This window comes from Saimiri boliviensis, chromosome 9 (assembly GCF_048565385.1).
Source record: "Saimiri boliviensis isolate mSaiBol1 chromosome 9, mSaiBol1.pri, whole genome shotgun sequence".
NCBI lineage: Eukaryota > Metazoa > Chordata > Mammalia > Primates > Cebidae > Saimiri > Saimiri boliviensis.
Window position 1 is genome coordinate 108,631,205 of NC_133457.1, and position 19,569 is coordinate 108,650,773.

Below are 19,569 nucleotides of genomic sequence, written 5' to 3' on the forward strand. Positions count from 1 at the left end.
CCAAAGATCAGCTAGAGAGAAACCGGCAGGAAGGAGCACTTGCAGGATGAAAAATAACCATCTAGGGGGCTACCGCAGAGTCAGGGGAGACAAAGGAGGCTGCGGGCCTGGACAAGTGTCCTCCCTTCTCTGGGAGACTATGGGTATACCTAAACTAAGTCCACCAGACTCTCACTCTACAGACAGGGATACTGAAACCCAAAGAGACAAAGAAAAGTGGGTATAGGAGACACTGAGACTCAGCGATTAACGAAGTCCGTCTCTCTTTACTACTAATGCAGCCTTTCGGGCTCCACTGTGCACACAGTGAACACAACATACCTACAGCAGAGCGAGGAGGCCCGATGCCAGCTGTGTGCTGCCCCATCCCACCCTTCCTCCACCCAGATGTGCATATCGTATCACTTTCAGGAAGTCTACAGAAACAGGGAAGGCAGCAGCTTCCATCTCTTGGATGCCTTCTATGTGTTGTACATACATTCTCTAGAATTCTCACAAGGTATCTCTAATTCCATCTTGCAAAGGACAGGCTGAGGCCTAGATCAGTTACATACCACAGTCACGATGCACAGTTAGAAAGGGCCGGAGACACAAACCCAGGTCTTTGGGCCTCCCAAGTCCGCTCATTTTTGCTAGCCCAAGCCACCCCTCACAGAGGGTATTTCCCATCAGTTTAGGACAAGTCCCACCTGGAAACTATTCTTAAGTGCCTTTGTCTTCAGATTCTGAGTTGTATGGGCTGAGTGAGAATCTCATCACATCGTAAGGTTGGTCCCCCGCCTCCAACCTGAGCTAGACCCCAATCTTCCCTAGAAAATTACCAGCGACCCCTTTCTTGGAAACATCTAAATAAATTGACTCAGTAAACTCCCTCGGTCACATTTCCCAGCACTTTGCCCCCTTTACATCGATGATTCCTTTGATTTACTTCTTCCCAGTAGAGGCCTGTCCTCAAATGAACTTCCTGGTTTTAACACATAGCCCTCCCTTTTCCCAATGCAGAAAAGGGACCATGTCCTGTTCTCTCCGGTCAAAAAAGGAGCTAGACCTGAATCCTCAGAATTCCCAGAGCTGCCTGGGTCCAATATCCCACGAAATGATATTATGGCCTGATGCATTGCTCATTTTGACTCATTTATCATTTGTACAAACGACTTCCTAGAGGCTTTATGAGGGCCTACGTGTTAAACCCGGCGCAACCCAGGCAGCAGCTGAGATTCATTTGGATTACAGACTCTGTGACAGAAACAAGAGGGCCTGAAGATCACACCCGGGACTGAATTTGTTACCCAATGTCCCAGCATCTAAGACATTGGGAGCCAGGAGACATCCCATGTTGTCAAGACAACTTCAGTTCTCTCCATCCTTTTCCTCCAACCCAGTGGTTCTCAACATAGGGTCCCTGGATCAGCAGCGTCTGTATTTGCATCACCTGGGAACCTGTTAGCAATGAGATTCTCAAGTCCTGCCCCACCCCCAGACTAAATGAGAGACTCTGGATGGGTCCAGCAGTCTGTGTCGAGAAGCCCTCCAGAGGATTCTGAGACTCACTCAAGTTTGGCAGCCCTGCTCTAATGCATTGAATCTGACAACACACTCACTGTGACAACTGCAGCCACTACCAATGACTGGGAACCTACTATGTGCAAGGATTAAACACACACTCTCATTCATTAATCCTCATAGCAAAGGACACCTTAATTCCACACATCCAGCTCTGCACTAGGTGTGTTTGTGCTTGATGTCATTTACTCCTCGCTAGAACCCTCTGAAGTATTTACTGTTTATTATGCCCCATTTTACAGATGAGGACATTGAACCCCAGAGGGTTAAAGCAACTTGCCCACAGTCATACAATTTAGAAGTGGCAGTCAAGATGAAGATTCAGATCTGCCACATTCCAAAGCCGTGTTCTTTCTGTCCATCCATGGATGTTCCCCAGGGTCTCTCACACCTATATCAGACGGTCAGGTGAGATTCGAAGAGGGGCAGAGGCAGGCAGGGTGAGCATAAAGAATCCAGCCTGGACTCCACAGTGCCTTCCAGCTACAATGGGAAAGGAAGCCACGTTACGCATTTAAAGGCACAGCCATCTGTGCCTAAGGAACATAAAAGACAGGGATTCAGAAGGCATGAGTTCTTGGCCTCTCTCTAACTTCACCCACCTGAGGGCCTTTTCTCTTCCTTCTTTGGACCTCAGTTCCCACACTGGATAATCTTTACCATCTACAAGGTTGGGATAATTTGCCACCTTCTCTGATCTAATCTAACCACACTGGTCTCCTTTCTATTCCCTAAAACTCAAACTCACACTGACCTCAGGGCCTTTGCACAGCTACTTCCTCTGCCTGGAACACTCTTCTTCCTCATATTCCCATTGCTGGCTCTTTGTCATTTAGGCTTTATCTCAAATGTCACCTCTTTAGCCTTCCCTGACTACCTTAACATTATCTCCTACCCCATCATCATTCCATTTTCATCCCACTTAACAGAACCTGAAATTATTTATTTAATTATCTATTTATTGTCTGTTTTCCCCACCCTACAATATAACTCCCTGAGAGCAGAAACCATGTCTCACTTGTTCCTCAATATATCCCTAGAATCCTAGCACCTAGAACATTGTTTAACACTGAGAAGCTAATTAAATACTAGCTGAATGAATAAATACTGGAAAAGAAAAGGTGGACTCAAAGGTCAGAGTTCTGGATCCTAACATGTGACCTTGGCAAGCCAGTCCACCTCTCTGAGCCTTAGTTTCCCTCCTTGCTTAATAAGGAAATGGGTTAGATGCTCTCCAAGGGTCCTTCCAAGACTGTAAGTCTTGGAAAGCCAGACCTGGAAGCAGCCCAGCTGGTCCATCCAGAGAAGGCAGCTGGCCAGGGTCCTGGCAGCAGCTGCCCTCTCCCCACTCCCATCCACATCCCTGCCCAGCCACACCGTCATCTCACTCCCCCGTCGCAGAAGCTGTTAATGAAGTGCGCACTGCTAAATGCAGTTACAATTACGGGGGCTAAGAATAAGGCGCTGACATCAGCCTCCTCAGTTTCCGAGTGAATCAGAAGGGGAGGGGGGAGGAAGAAGAAAAGGGGAGGGGGGATGGAGCTCTGGAGCTGTCAAGTGGAAATAGCACAGCGTTAAATATAATCCAGCATTGGCCTACATCAGTCTGGAGAGGCAGGTGATGGCTTGGCCCCCAGGGCCAGGGCAGACAACTGGATTCTTCAAGGAGGCCAGACAGCCACACCAGCTCAGGACCAACTGTGATAGGTGTCATCCAGGAACCGATGGCCAGGAAGGCACTCCAATAGGCAGGTGGATTGTAGCAGGGTGGTGGGCCCTGGTAGAGAACATCACACCCAGGCCTTTGTCACCTGCTGTTCCAACAGCACAAGCACAGCCCCAGGAGCTTACACAGTCCTGTCCCACCCAGGATCTCATTTCATGCGCAGAAGCAGAAGACAGCCTAGAGTCAAACACACCTAGGTTTGAATTGCCATCCTATAGCCTGAGAAGGTCATTAATTCAACGGCTCTGAGCTGCCTGGCTTTCCTCATCTGCAAAATGGGTACATCTGCAACAGCAGCTACCCCTTCAGGTTGCCATAGGATTCAGTGAGATTACAGAAAGCACTGAGCATGACCAAGCAAGCCCATCAATCATTTTATTTTTATAATCCTGAGAGATGCTTGAACAAAAGTAATTAACCCTTTTTTTTTCCAGATGAGGCTCAGGAAGGTTAGGAGCCTTTCTTGAGGTCCCAGAGCCAGAGCGGATTCAAATCCAAGCTCAGTTATCTTTCTAGTACATAGAGGCAGTGGAATTGACGCGGACCACGGAATTGGGGAAGGTTTATAGTTGGGGAGATGCTGCACCCTTTTGAGCACATTCACCAAAAGTGGCACCTTTCCAGCAATTTTTAAAAGGCATGCTGAAATGATGGTTGTTAGGGCCATAATGAAAAGATACAGAGGAGGCAAAGTAGAGTAGAAAGAAGTCCCTGAGACAGGCGAGAGGGTCGGCTGAGGGTCAAGGCTTCCTTCTATTCTCGCTCTCCTCTGCACCTCTGCCTGCACCCTCACTCAGCCTTCAGTTAGAATTGGCTCTGCCTCTGGTTCTAGGGGGTAGGAAAGAGCGAGGCAGAGTTGTATCCTGAAAAGGAAACAAGGTAGATGGATCTCTTTCCGTTCCCACCAAACAGAACCAGGTGGGCCTATGGCAGCTGCAAACCCAGGAAGTTTGAGCCAGGAGTCTGGGAGCCTGGGGATGGAGAATCAGGTGCCTAAGGGAGAGAGGAGATAAAGAAAGAGCTCTGATAGCACCAGAGCCGACCTGCAGACCAATGATCTGTATAATGGGGTAAGGGTGACTCCTCACGCACCTGATTTTTCTAACATCATTCTTTCAGGATAATTTTATTAAAACAAAGTGGTTTGGGCTGGGTATGGTGGCTCATGCCTGTAACCCTAGCACTTTGAGAGGCCAAGACGGGAGGATCATTGAGTTCAGGAGTTTGAGACCAGCCTGGGCAATGTGGCAAAACCCCATCTCTACAAAAAAAAAAAGAATACAAAAATTAGCCAGGTGTGGTGGTGCATGCCTCTAGTCCCAGCTACTTGGGAGGCTGAAGTGAGAGGATCATGTGAGCCTGGGAGGCGGAGGTTGCAGTGAGCTGAGATGGCACCACTGCACTCCAGCCTGGGTGACAGAGTGAGACCCTGCCTCAAAATAAAAATAAAACAAAATAAATGAAGTGGTTTGTGTCCACACTCTCACCTCACCCCTCAACTTGAACTATGGGAACAACTGGTTCAATTCTCCATCATGCTTCAGTTATCCAAATCTAGAAGAGTCCTGCCCAGCTCTGAAAACATTAAGAAAATGGGAAGGGGGGTGTGGTGAGGAAAAAGGGGGAGAGGAAGTGTCCTGTCCTGGAGGGTTAGGGTGGAAGTGGAGGCTTCAAAGCCTCAACCTCATGCCTGCACGTGGTCCTGATCATGAAGGACATTTTAAGGCCTCCTCCCTCACCCACCCAGCCAGCCTCCTTCTAGGGCTGAAGGATTCATTCCCACCATCTTAGAGGGAAGGGGTGAGACAGCAGGATATTTTGTTTCCCAGAAACAGCTCAGGTCAAATTTCAAGGACAAAAGTTAGCACTTGGTCTGGGAAAGAAAACTCTGCCAAGTGGAATAAAGGGGGAGGGGAGAACTCCAGTGAGGTCATTCCAGGTCCCTGGGGGTTAAGGGAGGAATTGGAACTCTGATTCTCCCTGCCAGGATCTGTCTGGCAGGATAATGGGTATCACTGCCTCACAACCCAGAAGTACTCAGACCAGCCCCTACATTTCTCCTCTGTCCAAAAAAGGGGAGTCGGGTGCTGTGGTACTAGTTTTTGGGTCCCATCCACTATCCCACCCCACTGCCAGCCCAACAGACTTGGTCTGAGCGGAAGAGGGTGGTGCCAGGAAGGGCTTTCCAGCCCAGAGATATGGCCCAAACTGCTAGGAGAGGGACCGGTAGCTGGCTGTTGTTGCCATGGCAACTTCCTCCCTGCGCTGGATCGAAGCTTCCATCCTATGGGCAAATCAGAGCTGGCTGCTCCAGCTTCTCCGCCCTTCTCCCGGGTGGGAGGGGGAGAACTGGACGCTGAAACCACTTGAACAGGCTCAGGAACACCATGCTCAATTCCAGACCCTGATGTAACAACCCCCTTCGGCATCTGCTGGAAACTAGAGACACCCTAGCTCCCCAGCTAGGCCCCAAGGCAGAGTGTCAGGGCTGGGACTGTAGATGTGACTGGTGCAAATGAAGTGGTCAGGAAGAGCAGGGAAACAGTGGCTGAAATCCTCCCTAACCTCTTGATTGGCAGGCAAGTCCCCTAAATCCCTATGTTTAAGCCACTTCAAAGAAGGCAGGCTCTGGCTCTACCTTAATAATTATAAGGATGCAATAAAATTAGTCTGTTAAAATTATAAAGCTAACATTTTGAGAATCAGCCTTCTCCGCTCCCCAAACCCACAGCTTCTTTTCTACGATCACCTTCAGAAACAACTCTTTCTCTGTACTAAGACCTTTGCACAGCACAAACAGCATACATAATAGTTGATTAAAAGCATAGATGCTTGGGTCAGACTGCCCAAGTTCAAAGCTTCACTCCTTCACTTCCTGGCTGAGTGACCTTGAAGGAATTACTATGTCTGTGCCTCAGTTTTCTCATCTGAAAATGGGGATGTTAACAGGTTAGCAGTTTTATTGGCTTGCAATGAGGAATGAGTTAATATATTTAAAATGCCTGGGAATATGTCTTGCACAAAGGCAGTCATTTGTAAAATGTTAACCCTATATAGTCCATGTTATTATTTTTCTTCTTCCTCACAGCTATGAAACTGAGACCGCATATCTAACTTCTCCCCAATTACGAACCCAGTGCCAACAAGGCTGGGCAACACAACACAGACACAAAAACACCCCTAGGGACATGCTTCCCTAAAGCCCTGGCATCCTTGTGAAAGAGGGCAAAAGAAGCATTGCAAGAAATAGGTTCAAAGTGCAAGAAGGAAGACGCCCCTGGAGACGAATTCTACAAACCAGTAAGGACTAGCATCCTGGGCCCAAGGGTGGCTGAGGAAGGGGCAGCTTCAAGTGCCCACCCCAACGGCCAAGGCTCCCAAGTCCAAATCAGGAATGTGCTCTGCCCCAGTTAAGGCTAATGAGAAAAAGGCTCCTTCTCACACCATTTCTCAGGAAACTAGCAAAAGGGTGGCAACTAAACACTGAAGATAGCTCTAGCTCGGTCTGGCTGGAAAAAGATGCATTCGACATGAGTTGGAAGCTGCAACAAAGGGGAGGCTCCTAGATGAGCCGGAGGCCTGTCAGGGACACACTTCTGAGACGGAGCCAGCAGAGACAGACAGGCATTAAGAGGGCCAGGGGAGGGAGGAGAGAAGAGGCAAGTGGAGCCATGCCCATGTCAAGTATGGAAGAGATCATTTAGAAATCAGTTCATCGCAGTGCTGTTCTAAAAGAATAAATCCAAAAGGCTTCTTTTAGGAGAAAATTAATGACTTTAAGGAGAGCAAGAGAAATAAAGCACCAAGACAATGCTGCCTACTTCCGACTTTCACCAGACGTTCATTATTCTTCCGGAAATGAAAGTTGACTTTCTCCCTCCCCCTCCCAAATTTGAAGCATACCTCAAGAACAGAGAGTGAGCACAAGATGCCCAAACCAAACTCTTGCCGCCAGCAGCGCCCCCAAGCCTCCTCACCTGGGAACCATTTTCCATACAGTGAGGTCTGGATTTCTCAAAAATCCTCTTTCAGAGGGAGGGCTACTGGTTTACTGGAAAGAGAACCATACCCTGATTTTAGTCTCAGCTCTGTGGCTGCCTCACTAGATGACCTTGGATTATACACCCCCCCCCCAATTCCAGGGCTTCAGTTACACACATACAAACACACTGATACAAATGCACACACACCCCCATCCATTTGGTGGCAAAAAGGGGATAGATTTCTAGGTCTCTTCCAAGTGAAACGCTAAAGAATTTCAAGAAACCTGCTGGGAAAAAAATATGAGTGGACCTTTAAAAATATCACTAATACTACATGAGGTTATCTGTTCTGACTTAAGTGAAACCAGAGCAAATTGCCTGCAGCCTGCAATAACCAAGGTGTTTGACCCATGACACAGAGCATGACTTTGAAGAAAAACCAAACTGTTCCTGCCTTCCGATGCTCCTACAAACACATGCTCCTGCCCAGCTTGGCTCTTGAGTCCCAAGAGGCCTGCTGACCACTCTACTGTGTTAGGGAGCCCCCTACTCCTTCCCACCTTGCCTTCTCTAGAATAATAATACAACCTCCCTCAGCTACATCAAAGGGGAAGTTAAACCTCTGAGCCTCTGTTTTTTTTTGTTTTTGTTTTTGTTTTTTTTTTTTGTTGTTGTTGTTTTTCCTGTAAAATGGTGATTGTAGAAACGGTAAAATGTCTTTGCCATAACCACTTTTTCCTTACCCCCACCTCCAGCTCCAGGTCAATAGAAAGCCAGTGTATTGAGGATCTGCCTCACCTATCCCCATTCATTTACCAGCCAACAAATTCTTCTGGAGAACGAGCGGGAAGACATGAGCACCACTTCATTCCATGCTGGAACCCTGGTGGCCAGTTTGACCAGACAAGGGTCCCCAGAGACTAAGTCTAAACCTGGGCCCAAGAACTTCCTAAAACCGTACGCTACGTTTTGTGGATGGTGCATACATGTACTTTGGGAGAGACAGTCCATGTTTTCTTCAGAGATTTGAAAGTGCCCATGAAACCATTTTGCTCCTCCAGCACATACACTCCTCTGTTTTGTCCCCTCACTGAATTCAAATACTCTTGGGATTTTCAGCTCACAAAACACTGAACACCCTCACACTATACATACACCTTACATCTCTATACAACGATCCCCATTTCAGAGATGAGGAAGTCCAGGCGCAGGGGTGGCATGACTTGCCCAAGGTCACAGCTAAGGAGCAGAGAATGAAGACTGGAACCTGATTCCGATTCCCAATCTGGCATTCTTTGGGGAGCTCTGACCCAAGGTCTCTAGCTACCCCACCTGTTGATGGATTCCCTTCCTCATCCCAGAGCCAAATCTGGAGCTCTCATGTTCCCTCTGCCGGGTCGCAGGGCCCCAAAGAGTAGGTTTTCTTACAGCTCCCCACCCCTCGCTCTGGCTGAGGTTGTGCGCAGGCCTGGGAAGAGGAGGTTCAAGCCGCTGGATGGTGCCGGCTTCAGCCCACCAAGAAAGGCGACTCCAGGGACAAGAGCACCTGAGGTCAGGGGCACACAACAGCGGGCGCGCAAATGTAGAGTTGGCGCTGCCCTACGCCTCTCTCCGGGAAGAGAGGGGAGGATAGGCGGGTCACCTGGCCGGTCCCCCTCCATCTGCCCTAGGCGTAAAAGAAACAGGAGTCTGGAGCCCAAGCCCATGGGGGAAGGAAAGGAGAAACAAATGGGGGCGCTCAAGGCCTCTGGCGCCGGGCAGAGATCCTCTGGATGCGGCCAAGACAAAGATGGAGAGGTAAGGTCTGCGCGCCACCTCCAATGGCGGGGGGCGGGGGGGGGTGCGCATTGGAGCCCCAGGGGTGGGACAGCCAAAGCCCCGGGCTTGAAGAGCGGGCACATTCAGGAGACTCAGGGAGGGTGGCAGGTCGGATCCAGGGAACGAGGCAGGGGGCATCCAATAGGCACAGGTGAGGAGGCAGAGCTGGGTCCTGGCGACCCAAAGGGCCCACCTGCGGGAAAGGTGAATGCAGACGATCTCGGGGTACCTGGAGGAGAAGGCCAGAAGACAGCGCATCCTGGAGACCCTGGGGTCCCGTGAGTGCCGAAGGAGACTCTGGGGGCGCCTTCCCAGGCGGTTGGGGGTGGGGAAGAGAGCGTGGCCACCTCTAAGGGCGCACGGGTTGGGGAGGGGGCCTCGGGACCTGGATCCCGGGACACCCCCGGGGTCTGGGGGCGGGCCGCGCGCTTACCTGCATCCTCGTCGTCGAAGGAGTTCATGCACGGGAAGTAGATGGCTAGCGCCTCGAAGGAGGCTGACAGACTGAGGCGGCTCTGCGAGCGCTCCATGCCCGCGCCGGCGCCGGGCGCCTCGGCCGCGGCGGCGGCGGCCGCGGCGGGCGGCTTGGGCAGCTTGGCCGCCCCATTCTTGACGCGGAGTACTGCGCGAGGCGTGGTGGCGGCGGCCCGGGGCCGGGCCGGGGCTCCGCTGTGGGGCTGGCGGGCGCGGCGGGGCCGGCGGGCGAGCCAGGAGCTGGCGGCGCGCGGAGCCCGAGGCGCGCTGTGCTCCGGGCGGCGGCGGCTGTGGCGGCGGCGGTGGCGGCGCAGCGCGCTCTGGCCCGCGGCGCCCCTTGCCGGCCGCGCGGGGCGGGCTCGGAGCGGCGCCGCAGCCAATCCGCGCCGCCGGGGGAGGGGGCGCCGCCGCGGGGCGTGGGAGCCGGGAGGGTGCGGGCTGCGGCCCCTCTTCGCGGTCCCTGGCCCGGCAGGTCTGCGCTGGGAGGCAGGCGCGGGACGAGGTTGGCTGGGCCCTGGTCCGAGGGCGGTCACCCGACCCCGCCGCGGCCCCCACCCTCAGCCCGCGGACTCGCCCAGAGGCCGGCGTCCAGTCCCCCACCCAGACAGGCCTCACCCTGAGACACTGGCGCGCTCGCAGGGGACGCCCTCAGAGGGTCCTGCCCAGGCCGGTTGGCACTCGGCCTCCCACACAGAGACCCTCAGCTTCACACCTGCACCCACAGAGAAGCTCAAACAGGCACCTACACCTACACATTGACTGCAGTATGCCCCGCAGACACCCGGACAGATAAACCCACAGGCCCACCCCTCACACACGCGGGGACAGACACGTCCACGGACACACGCAGACTCACACAGAGACCTGCAGACACGCTCAGGGAGGTAGGCAGGACACCCCTGGTGCCCGGCCTCCCACTTGGGGAGAGTCTCAGATGCCACAAAACCCCAGAAAAGTTCAGATAGGCATACACAGTCTCACGCATTCGCACTTACCCACAGACACGGCAGAATTCATACACACACTCATACACTCAGATGGACACACAAGTCAGACCCAGCACACACTGTGTCGCCTCCCCCGTGACCACCTCAGCACTGTCAAACACTCTGACACGGCCGGATGCACACACCGTCATCCTTGGACACACTCAAGTAGCATACACATGCCGAGACACAGCCACAGACTCCATCCCTCCCAGCGTGGTGCATCCTGACTGATGCACTGATACCCTCAGACTCAGGCACAGTGAGACACACTCTGCAGGCTCACACTCACACACTCTCCCATTATCACCCTCGACCCCCCCACGGTCCTCAGACACACATGGGCTCAGACACTCGCAGCCCCAGGACAGAGACGAGCAGAATCCAAAACCCACGCTCCATTACCTGCATGTGACCTGGGACATGATGGTCCCTGCCCACCTAATCAGGCCCCAGATGTCAAACAAATTCCCAGCTGCTCACATACCTCTTTATGAAGCCATCTGGTGACATGGAAACAGTTCAGGCCTCAGAAAGAGAAAGCCCAGAGTTTGAGTCTCAGCTGCAGTGCTGTCTTTCTGCGTGGCCTATGGCAAAATCCTTTACCTCACAGGTCTTGTTTCTCATCTGTACAATGGGGACAGGAACCTTCCATCTTGGACAGTTGTGAAGCGTCTGTAAGATAACACGGGTGTTTGTTTTCTATTGCTGCCTAACAAGTCAAGTGGCTTAAAAACACCAGTCTAGTGGTTTGTGATCCTATAGGTTCAGAAGTCTGGGTAGCCCCAGCTGGGTTCTCTGCTTAGGGCCTCACAAGGTATTGGCTGGACTGGGCTCTTCTCTGCAGGCTCTGAAGAAGAGTCCACTTCCAGGATCATCCAGGTTGTTGGCAGGATTCAGTTCCTTGTGGTTGCAGGACTAATGTTCCTGTTTCCTTGCTCGCTGTCAGTCAGAAGTCAATCTCAGCTCCTAGAAGTAGCTTTCCGGTCCTTACACATGGCCCCCTCCACCTTCAAGGCCAGCCTCAGAATGTCAAGCCTTTCTCATCCTTCAGTAGAATCTTTCTACCTTGCCTTCTGCTTACTGACCTGAGAAACTCTGCTTTTAAAGATCTCATGTGGCTGGGCGTGGTGGCTCATGCCTGTAATCTCAGCACTTTGGGAGGCTGAGGCAGGTTGATCACGAGGTCAGGAGTTTGAGACCAGCTTGAACACAGGGTAAAACCATGTCTCTACTAAAAATACAAAAATTAGCCAGGTGTGGTGGTGTGTGCCTGTAATCCCAGCTAATCAGGAAGCCGATGCAGGAGAATAGCTTGAACCCAGGAGGCAGAGGTTACAGTGAGCTGAGATCGTGCCATTTCACTCCAGCCTGGGTGACAGAGCAAGATACCATCTCAAAAACAAAAACAAAAACAAAACAAAACAACAACAAAAAACTCATGTGATTAGAGATCAGATGTGATTAGAGATCATCCACTTGCATGAATGATGTCCCTTTGACATATAATGTTAATATAATCATGGTAGCAATTTCTGATCATGGTCACAGTTTCCACCCACACTCACACAAGGGCAGGCTCATACAAGGGATTATACAAGGGCAAGGATCACTGGAGTTATTCTGACACATCTGCCCATCACAGTATGCAAAACATCTAGCACAGTGCTGGCCTTCAGCAGGTGCTCCTGAGCTCTAGCCCCTTCCCAGGGAGCAGACTTAGACTTTGAGGCAGCCTGGTGTCATGGTTAAGAGGGCTGGTATCATCATCCTCACCTTGGTCAATGGCAGCTCCATTTTTCCACTTGCTCAGATCAGAAATCTTACATACTTAACTCCTCTCTCACACACACCACATTTATCCGCCAGCATCTCCTGTGATTTCTATACACAAAATATAACCAGAAACTGACCACTTCTCTACTTAAAACCCTCCCATCTCACAGGCAAAGTCCAAGTTCTACAAGGTCCTAACTTCTTTGGCTGTGCCACCCCTCTGTCCTCATACCCAGGACACCCTGGTGGCTCACTTGGCTTCAGAACCTCCGTTCTGCTGTTCCTGCTGCCTGAAGCCCTCTCCCTTGCAGAGGGAGCATAGCTCACTCACAGATCTCTGTCCCAATGTCACCTTCCCTCTGAAGTCTTCCCTCACCACTCTTTATGAAGTAGCAAAACCCCTCTCTGAAATGCCAAATCCTCTCTATTCTGCTTTATTTTCTCTGTAGCCCTCATCACCATCTGACACGTTTCATATATATGTGTGTGTGGTACATGTATCTATACGGACACACACATATATATGTACATGTGTGTATATGTGTATATATGTGTATGTGTTTGGATATATATACACACACTCACACAACACACACGTTTTTTCTTATTTGTTTATTGTCTCTTTCTCCCCCTCCCCAGAGCCCAAAAGGATTCCTGGCAAAAAGTTGGTGTTCAGTAAATAGTTGTTGATTGAATGCATAAACTCTCATACCAGCCTTAGGAAGGAAGGAGATGGATTTTTTTGCATCCTCTCCTCATTTTACAGATGGAGAACTGAGGCTTACAGAGGGGAATGGACTTACTCCAGGTCACAGTGAGTGGGTGTCTGGTCAAAAATGGTGGGTGGATCCGGGCATAGTGGCTCACACCAGTAATCTTAGCACTTTGGGAGGCTGAGGTGGGTGGATCACATGACTTCAGGAGTTCAAGACCAGCCTGGCCAACATGGCAAAAGCTTGTCTCTACTAAAAATACAAAGATTAGGCAGGTGTGGTGGAGGGCACCTGTAATCCCAGCTACTTGGGAGACTGAGGCAGGAGAATCGCTTGAACTCAGGAGGTAGAGGTTGCAGTGAGCCGAGATCTCGCCACTGCACTCCAGCCTGGGCAACAGAGCAAAAACTCCATCTAAAAAAAAAAAAAAAAAAAAAAATGGTGGGTGGGAATCTAACCCAGCATAAGGAGATGGAAGAAGGCTTCCCTGAGGATGTGATGTTTAAGCTGAAAATAGCACCTCCTATGTGCCTGGACTTCTTGGTGTGATTTCTCCTTTCTTGGTTAGCTCATGCCTAAAATTCCATCAATAGGGTTTGGGGCTGTAAGTATAAATCATTACCCTTTGTAAATATGTAATGTTTTCCCATGGGAAATTTAAGTGGTCAGCCACTTACACCTGAGTATGAGTAATGCATTATAAGAACAAGTTTGGGGGGGTGGAGAGGGATGCTTGAGAATATGAATGAGGGAAATGGTGGATGTGGAACCAGAGAAGGAGTGGATGGGAAACCAGAGACAAACCTCCAGGTTGGACTTCACAGCCCAGTGAGATGGAGGATGCCGAGAACTAGGCAGCTCAGTGGAGTGGAGTGGAAGAAGCATTGCCTGACTTGGGTTTAAACGTCTGTCCTTGTTTTATTTATGTGACCTTGGGTAAGTTCCCTCAAGGTTCTCATCAAAAAATGAGAATAATAGGCCAGGCACAGTGATTCACACCTGTAATCCCAGCACTTTGGGAAGCTGAGGCAGGAGGATCACTTGAGGTCAATAGATTGAGACCAGCCTGGCCAACATGGCAAAACCCTGTCTCTAATAAAAATAAAAAAATTCCCCAGGCATGGTGGTGCACGCCTGTAACCCCAGCTACCTGGGAGGCTGAGATACAAGAATTGCTTGAACCCGGGAGGTAGAGATTGGAGTGAGCTGAGAGGATGCCACTGCACTCCAGCCTGGGTGACAGAGTAAGACTCTGTCACCGGAAAAAAAAAAAAAAGAATAATTAACACTTCTTTGCACAATCGTGGTGGAGATTGGATGTATACAGAGTGTGTCACATATAATAAGTATTTGATAGATACATTTATTGAATGTAAGTTCCAAATGCTCACTTTTGTACCCAGCTCTACAAATACAGGGATGAATAAAACAGACCTGGTCTCTGCCTTCATGAAGCTTATTGTTTGGTAATGTTAAACAAATGATTATGACAATAATTATTTGAATTACTTAATTACTACCTTATCTAATAGTCACATAATAATAATTTGAATTGCAACTGTGATAAGTGCCATAAAAAGATATGTATCTATATACTGTGTGTGTGTGTGTATGTGTGTGTGTATGTGTGTGTGTGTGTGTGTGTGTGTGTGTGTTTGATATAGGGTGAGATGGGGTCTTGCTATGTCGCCTAGGATGGTCTTAAACTCCCAGCCTCAAGCAATCCTCTAGTCTTGGCCTCCCAAAGTGGGTAGAATTATAGGCATATGTCTCCAGGCCAAGCCCAGTACCTATATACTTTGCAGTGCATGTGTGTACATGTGTGTGCAGCTACCAGTGGGTGGAGAATCTGACCCAGCACGAGGGGATGGAAAAAGGGTCCCCTGAGGATGTTGAAAATGGTACTTCCTATGTGCCTGGACTGTTCTTGGCCCTGTTCTTAGTCAAACATGTTCTTGGAACACATTTTACTTATTTATGTCAGTAAGTAATCCAAATCACTGCCCTCACATTTGTATTTTAAAATAACTGTGGGGCCGGATGCTGTGGCTCACGCCTGTAATCCCAGCACTTTGGGAGGCCAAGGTGGGTGAGTCAACTGAGGTCAGGAGTTTGAGACCAGCCTGGCCAATGTGGCAAAACCCTGTCTCTACTAAAATTACAAAAATTTGCTGGGCATGGTAGGAGGCGCCTGTAATCCCAGCTGCTCGGTGGAAGCTGAGACAGGAGAATCACTTGAACCTGGGAGGCAGAGGTTGCAGTGAGCCAAGATTGTACCACTGCACTCCATCCTAGGGGATAGAGCAAGACTGTCTCCAAAAAAATAAAATAAAATAACCCTAAGGGTGCTCTGGGAGGGATGGATTTGTGAATTCAGAGAGTTGCCCTGCTTCTTCTCTTCAGATCTTCAGGTAAGTCCTGATTTGAACCAAAAAGCCACTGCTTGGTTTTTTGCCTCCTAGTAGAGGAAGATGGCTGAGAAAGGATGTGCTGGTGGAAAGGTGAAGTGGAGGAGGTTGAGGGACCGAGGGTCCTAAGGCCAGGTAGGAGGCCATGGCTGTGGGAAGCTGAGACATGGATGGGAGGTAACAAGGCCTTGGCTAAGGAGAGGGCTGGGCCTAAAACTTCCGGAGATCACCTGAGCAGGATTTGGTGACAGACTGGATGGGATGAGGGTTGAGAAGGAAAAGGAGGAACAAAGACACCACCAAGCTCTGAGCATCAAGAGTAACAGCACATACGGTTGGAGCTTTCCTCTTCGGGAGCCTTTCCCTAAGCTTTCAGGAGGGTGGTCCTTAAATTTTACATATTTTGCAAGACTCAGCTGAGTGGCTTTCATCTAGAGAAAGTGGTAAGTGGCTGGAATGTAGTTAAACCTCTAGGGGGTCCTATTTGCAATTTCTTCCAAGAGAGAAAGACTGATCTTGTCTGTGTCCTGCCCGTGTCTGTGTGTGTGTGTGCGCGCGCGCGCGTGTGTGTGTGTGTGTGTGTATGTGTGTGTAAAACCTTCCTGCTAATGTGTCCATGTCTCTGGATAGATAAGCATTTCTGCATATCTGTGTCATTGTCTTTGAGGCAATAACCTTGTTTCTGAATACGTCCTTGCAAGGTGCCTATCCTTGTGTTAAATGTGTCCAGTCTAGTTTTGAATGTGATATGTATACTGGTCTTTACATGTACTGATATGTGTATGTATGTGTGTGAAAGACACAAACACACATACACAAAGACAGAGAAAGACAGTACCTGTGTCTGTGTGCATATGACCCATGTATTCCCATTTCCACGTGGTTCTGCGTTGTGTTTGTGTCTTCTGTTGATGGTGTGTCCCTCTCTGTGTTTGCCTTATCTCTAAACATATCGGTATCTATGTGGAACTGATTTTAGTTAGCTGTATTCGAGAGTCAGCATGAGGCTTCTGTAATGCCTATGCTTGTGTGTGTGTCTTTGCATCCTGTTAGTGTGAATGCATCCCTGACTGTGTGTGAATGTTGTTTTGTGTGAACTTATCCATGTTGACTTGTAGCTTGACAGGGGACTCCTATTTTCTTGGATTAACTTCAGTCTTCACCTTCTTCACTTCTTCACTATGCCTTAGAGCTATTAGGGATAGAGATATTAGAGATATTAAAATCTGTCGTAAACTCCAAATCCCCTAAACTACTTATCTTATTTGTTCTTTCATCTACCCATCCATCCATCCATTCATCCCTCCATCCATCCATCCCTCCATCCCTCCATCCATCCATCCCTCCCTCCATCCATCCATCCATCCCTCCATCCATCCATCTATCCATCTATCCATCCATCCATCTATCCACCTCTACCTCCCTACCTCCCTCCCTCCCTCTTGATTGCACTGGCATTTAGTAACTATGTAGTTATTTCTCTTAGGCATGGGTTTTCTCATCTATAAAACGAAGATAATAAAGTAGCTACCTGATAGGGTTGGGGGTATGGGGTAGAAATTCAGTGGGATAGCACATATAAGATACTTGACATGTTGCCTAGCACATAGTAAGTGCTCACTATATTACCTACTATTGTCACATCATTGTGGTCACTATGATTCAGCAAATTCTCATCAACGTTTTACTAAGGGCCACCCCTGAGCTAGAAGCTGGTGAGGCCCTATCCATAGCAGAGGCTATATTAAGTGCCTCTGCCACGACCTTCTTGTGTGACCTTGGACAAGGTCTATGCCCTGTCTGAACCCATAGAATGAGTAGAGCACCCTTGCCCCACCTTCTTACAGAGATTCTGGGTGCATCTACACTTCCTAACCTGCAAGGAGTTGCACCACTATGTAGCAGATCAGGGGACATTCCAACGCCTTAAAATGGCAGAGGCCTGTCCTGGGTCATCAAGAGGGTCAGGCAGAGCTGGGACAAAGCCAGATCCCCTGGCACTTCAGGCCAAAACCAGACCCCCAGCACTAACAGGCCTTCCTGTCATTTCCAGTCCCTGATCTCCCTCTGGGGACACACCGAACGGGAAGCCATGGGGCAGGAGCACACCTTCTTACTTCTCCACCCTGTGTCTCTCACTCACTATTTGGTGAGGAGCCTGGCCTTATATTTAAAAGGAAAAGAAAAAAGAGAACTAGGCAAGTGGTGTGATTTCCACTCCAATAAGCCGTCGCTGTGGACAAGAGACAGAGACACAGAAAGAAGAGAAGGCTAGAAAGAGACAGAAACTGGGAAGGAGACATGGGACACCATCACAGAGACACACACAGAGACAAAATGGAAGAGGCAGAGGCAGAAACAGGAGAGAGGGAGGGAGACGACTGGGGACAGGAAGAGAGCAGAATGAAGTCGGGCTTTCTTGCAGATCTGATTTGGGCTGCCCCAATTGACAAAGCTGTAAGAGCTCTGTAGCAAGGACTACCACTGTCCTCATGCCACCCTCATCCAACGCACACACATATTCACACAGTCACATTCACACACTCTTAAACAAACTCATACTCAAATGCTCATACACACATGCTCATAAATGGAGGAAGAGGCAGGGGCGTCAAGGTAGGTGTGAGTTCTGCCCATCAGGAAACCCCTGTGTGACCTTATGCAATGCCAAGCCACATCCCATTTGAGTCTCAGTTTCCTCATTTGGAAAATAAGCCCATGGACCTCATTCAGTGGTTTCAAGGCTAAAGGGGATAATGGATGTAAAGAAGTTTTAGAAATAATGGGAAAATTTGGAAAAGGGCCTTTGGAACTAGGCAAGCTAATGATACAGTTCTCATGGAAAATTACTGGGAAAATGTGGAGTCGAGGAAAGTGGGAAGGATAATGAGTGATCATAAGCCCTATCCAATCCCAAAGCATTCTAAAACTACAGTAAGTTCTTTTAAAGGCAAAAAATAAAAATAAAAATAAAAATAAAAAGATGGATTCCCTTCATATATAAAGAGCACTTAAACAGAACAGTATAAAAAGGCCATCACTCCTATAGGAAATGGAGGAAGGCCCTTAACAGGCAATTCACAGGAAAAAAAAATACAAATCACATATAAACAGCAAGAAGTTATTCAGCACTTTTCACTATGAACAGAATGTCAATTAAAACAAATGCAAGTCATCATTATTTACCTATCAGTCTAACAAAGAAATTGCTTGAAAATAAACTGTATGGGGAAAGGAGTGGAGAAATAGACACAGTCACACATTGTTAGTGGAAGTATATATTACTTGATGAAAACTTTGGAGATTAATTTATTAGTATCTATCAAAATATTTAAATCCACAAACCATTAACTTAACAATTCACCATTTGAACAGAGCAATTCCACTTCTAGGAATTTATTCTACATTCTACATACATACTTGCACATATGCAGGAAGATAATATATACAAGAATGTTTTGCAGAATTGTTTATAATAGTAAGGGACTGAAAATAAGCCAGGTACCCATCAAATAAGCTATAATACATCCATATAGGGGAATTCTATAGTCAACATGAACGAGGTAGATGGGCTTGGCAATGATAGCCTAGATATATAATGAAATAAGAAAGCAATGTCTGAACAGTATGTATAGTGCACTCCCATCTGTGTCTAAAATACATATGTATGTAGGTATTTAAATATAAATCTTTGAATGGGCACACAAATTTCAGGAGCCATACACAGGAAGCTATTAATGGTGATTTCCTTAGGTACATAAGACTGAAAACTTCTGGGTGGTAGCCAGTGTCTTTGGCTTCATGCCCTTCTCTATGTTACGAATTTTTTTTTACCATGAGCATGTATTGTTTGGAATAAGATAATTTTAAGTACATTTTTCACCTAAAAAAAGGAGTTAGTATCCATGGTTAGTAAATAATTACAGTGTAAATGTGTTACCTGGGCCAGGGTTACCTACAAACTTCCTGTTATCTGTGACTTCAGAACATGGATTAGGTTCAGAATCCCCCTTGGGACCACCCTCAGGGTAGGAGCATGCTTTGTGGCTCAGTCTCCTGGGAGTGGGAAAGTAGGCTAGGCTGCCCAAAATAACCACCTGCCATTTCCCAAGCTGGTCACTT

The 19,569-nt window shown here is 48.7% G+C and overlaps 1 protein-coding gene across 3 annotated transcripts in view; it reads right to left on the reverse strand.

The window, feature by feature from the left end:
- RIMS4 (regulating synaptic membrane exocytosis 4) overlaps positions 1-19,569 on the reverse strand; it is a 128,796-nt gene that overhangs the window by 46,852 nt on the left and 62,375 nt on the right. For 2 of the 3 annotated variants that reach the window (XM_039479281.2, XM_003936512.4), the window contains exon 1: positions 9,524-9,869. In XM_039479281.2, the coding sequence (XP_039335215.1) occupies positions 9,524-9,620 (97 nt within the window). In that variant the 5' untranslated portion in view covers positions 9,621-9,869. Of the gene's footprint in view, positions 1-9,523; positions 9,870-11,037; positions 11,226-19,569 lie in introns of those variants that run through there. The other variant, XM_039479282.2, reaches the window with a different exon arrangement.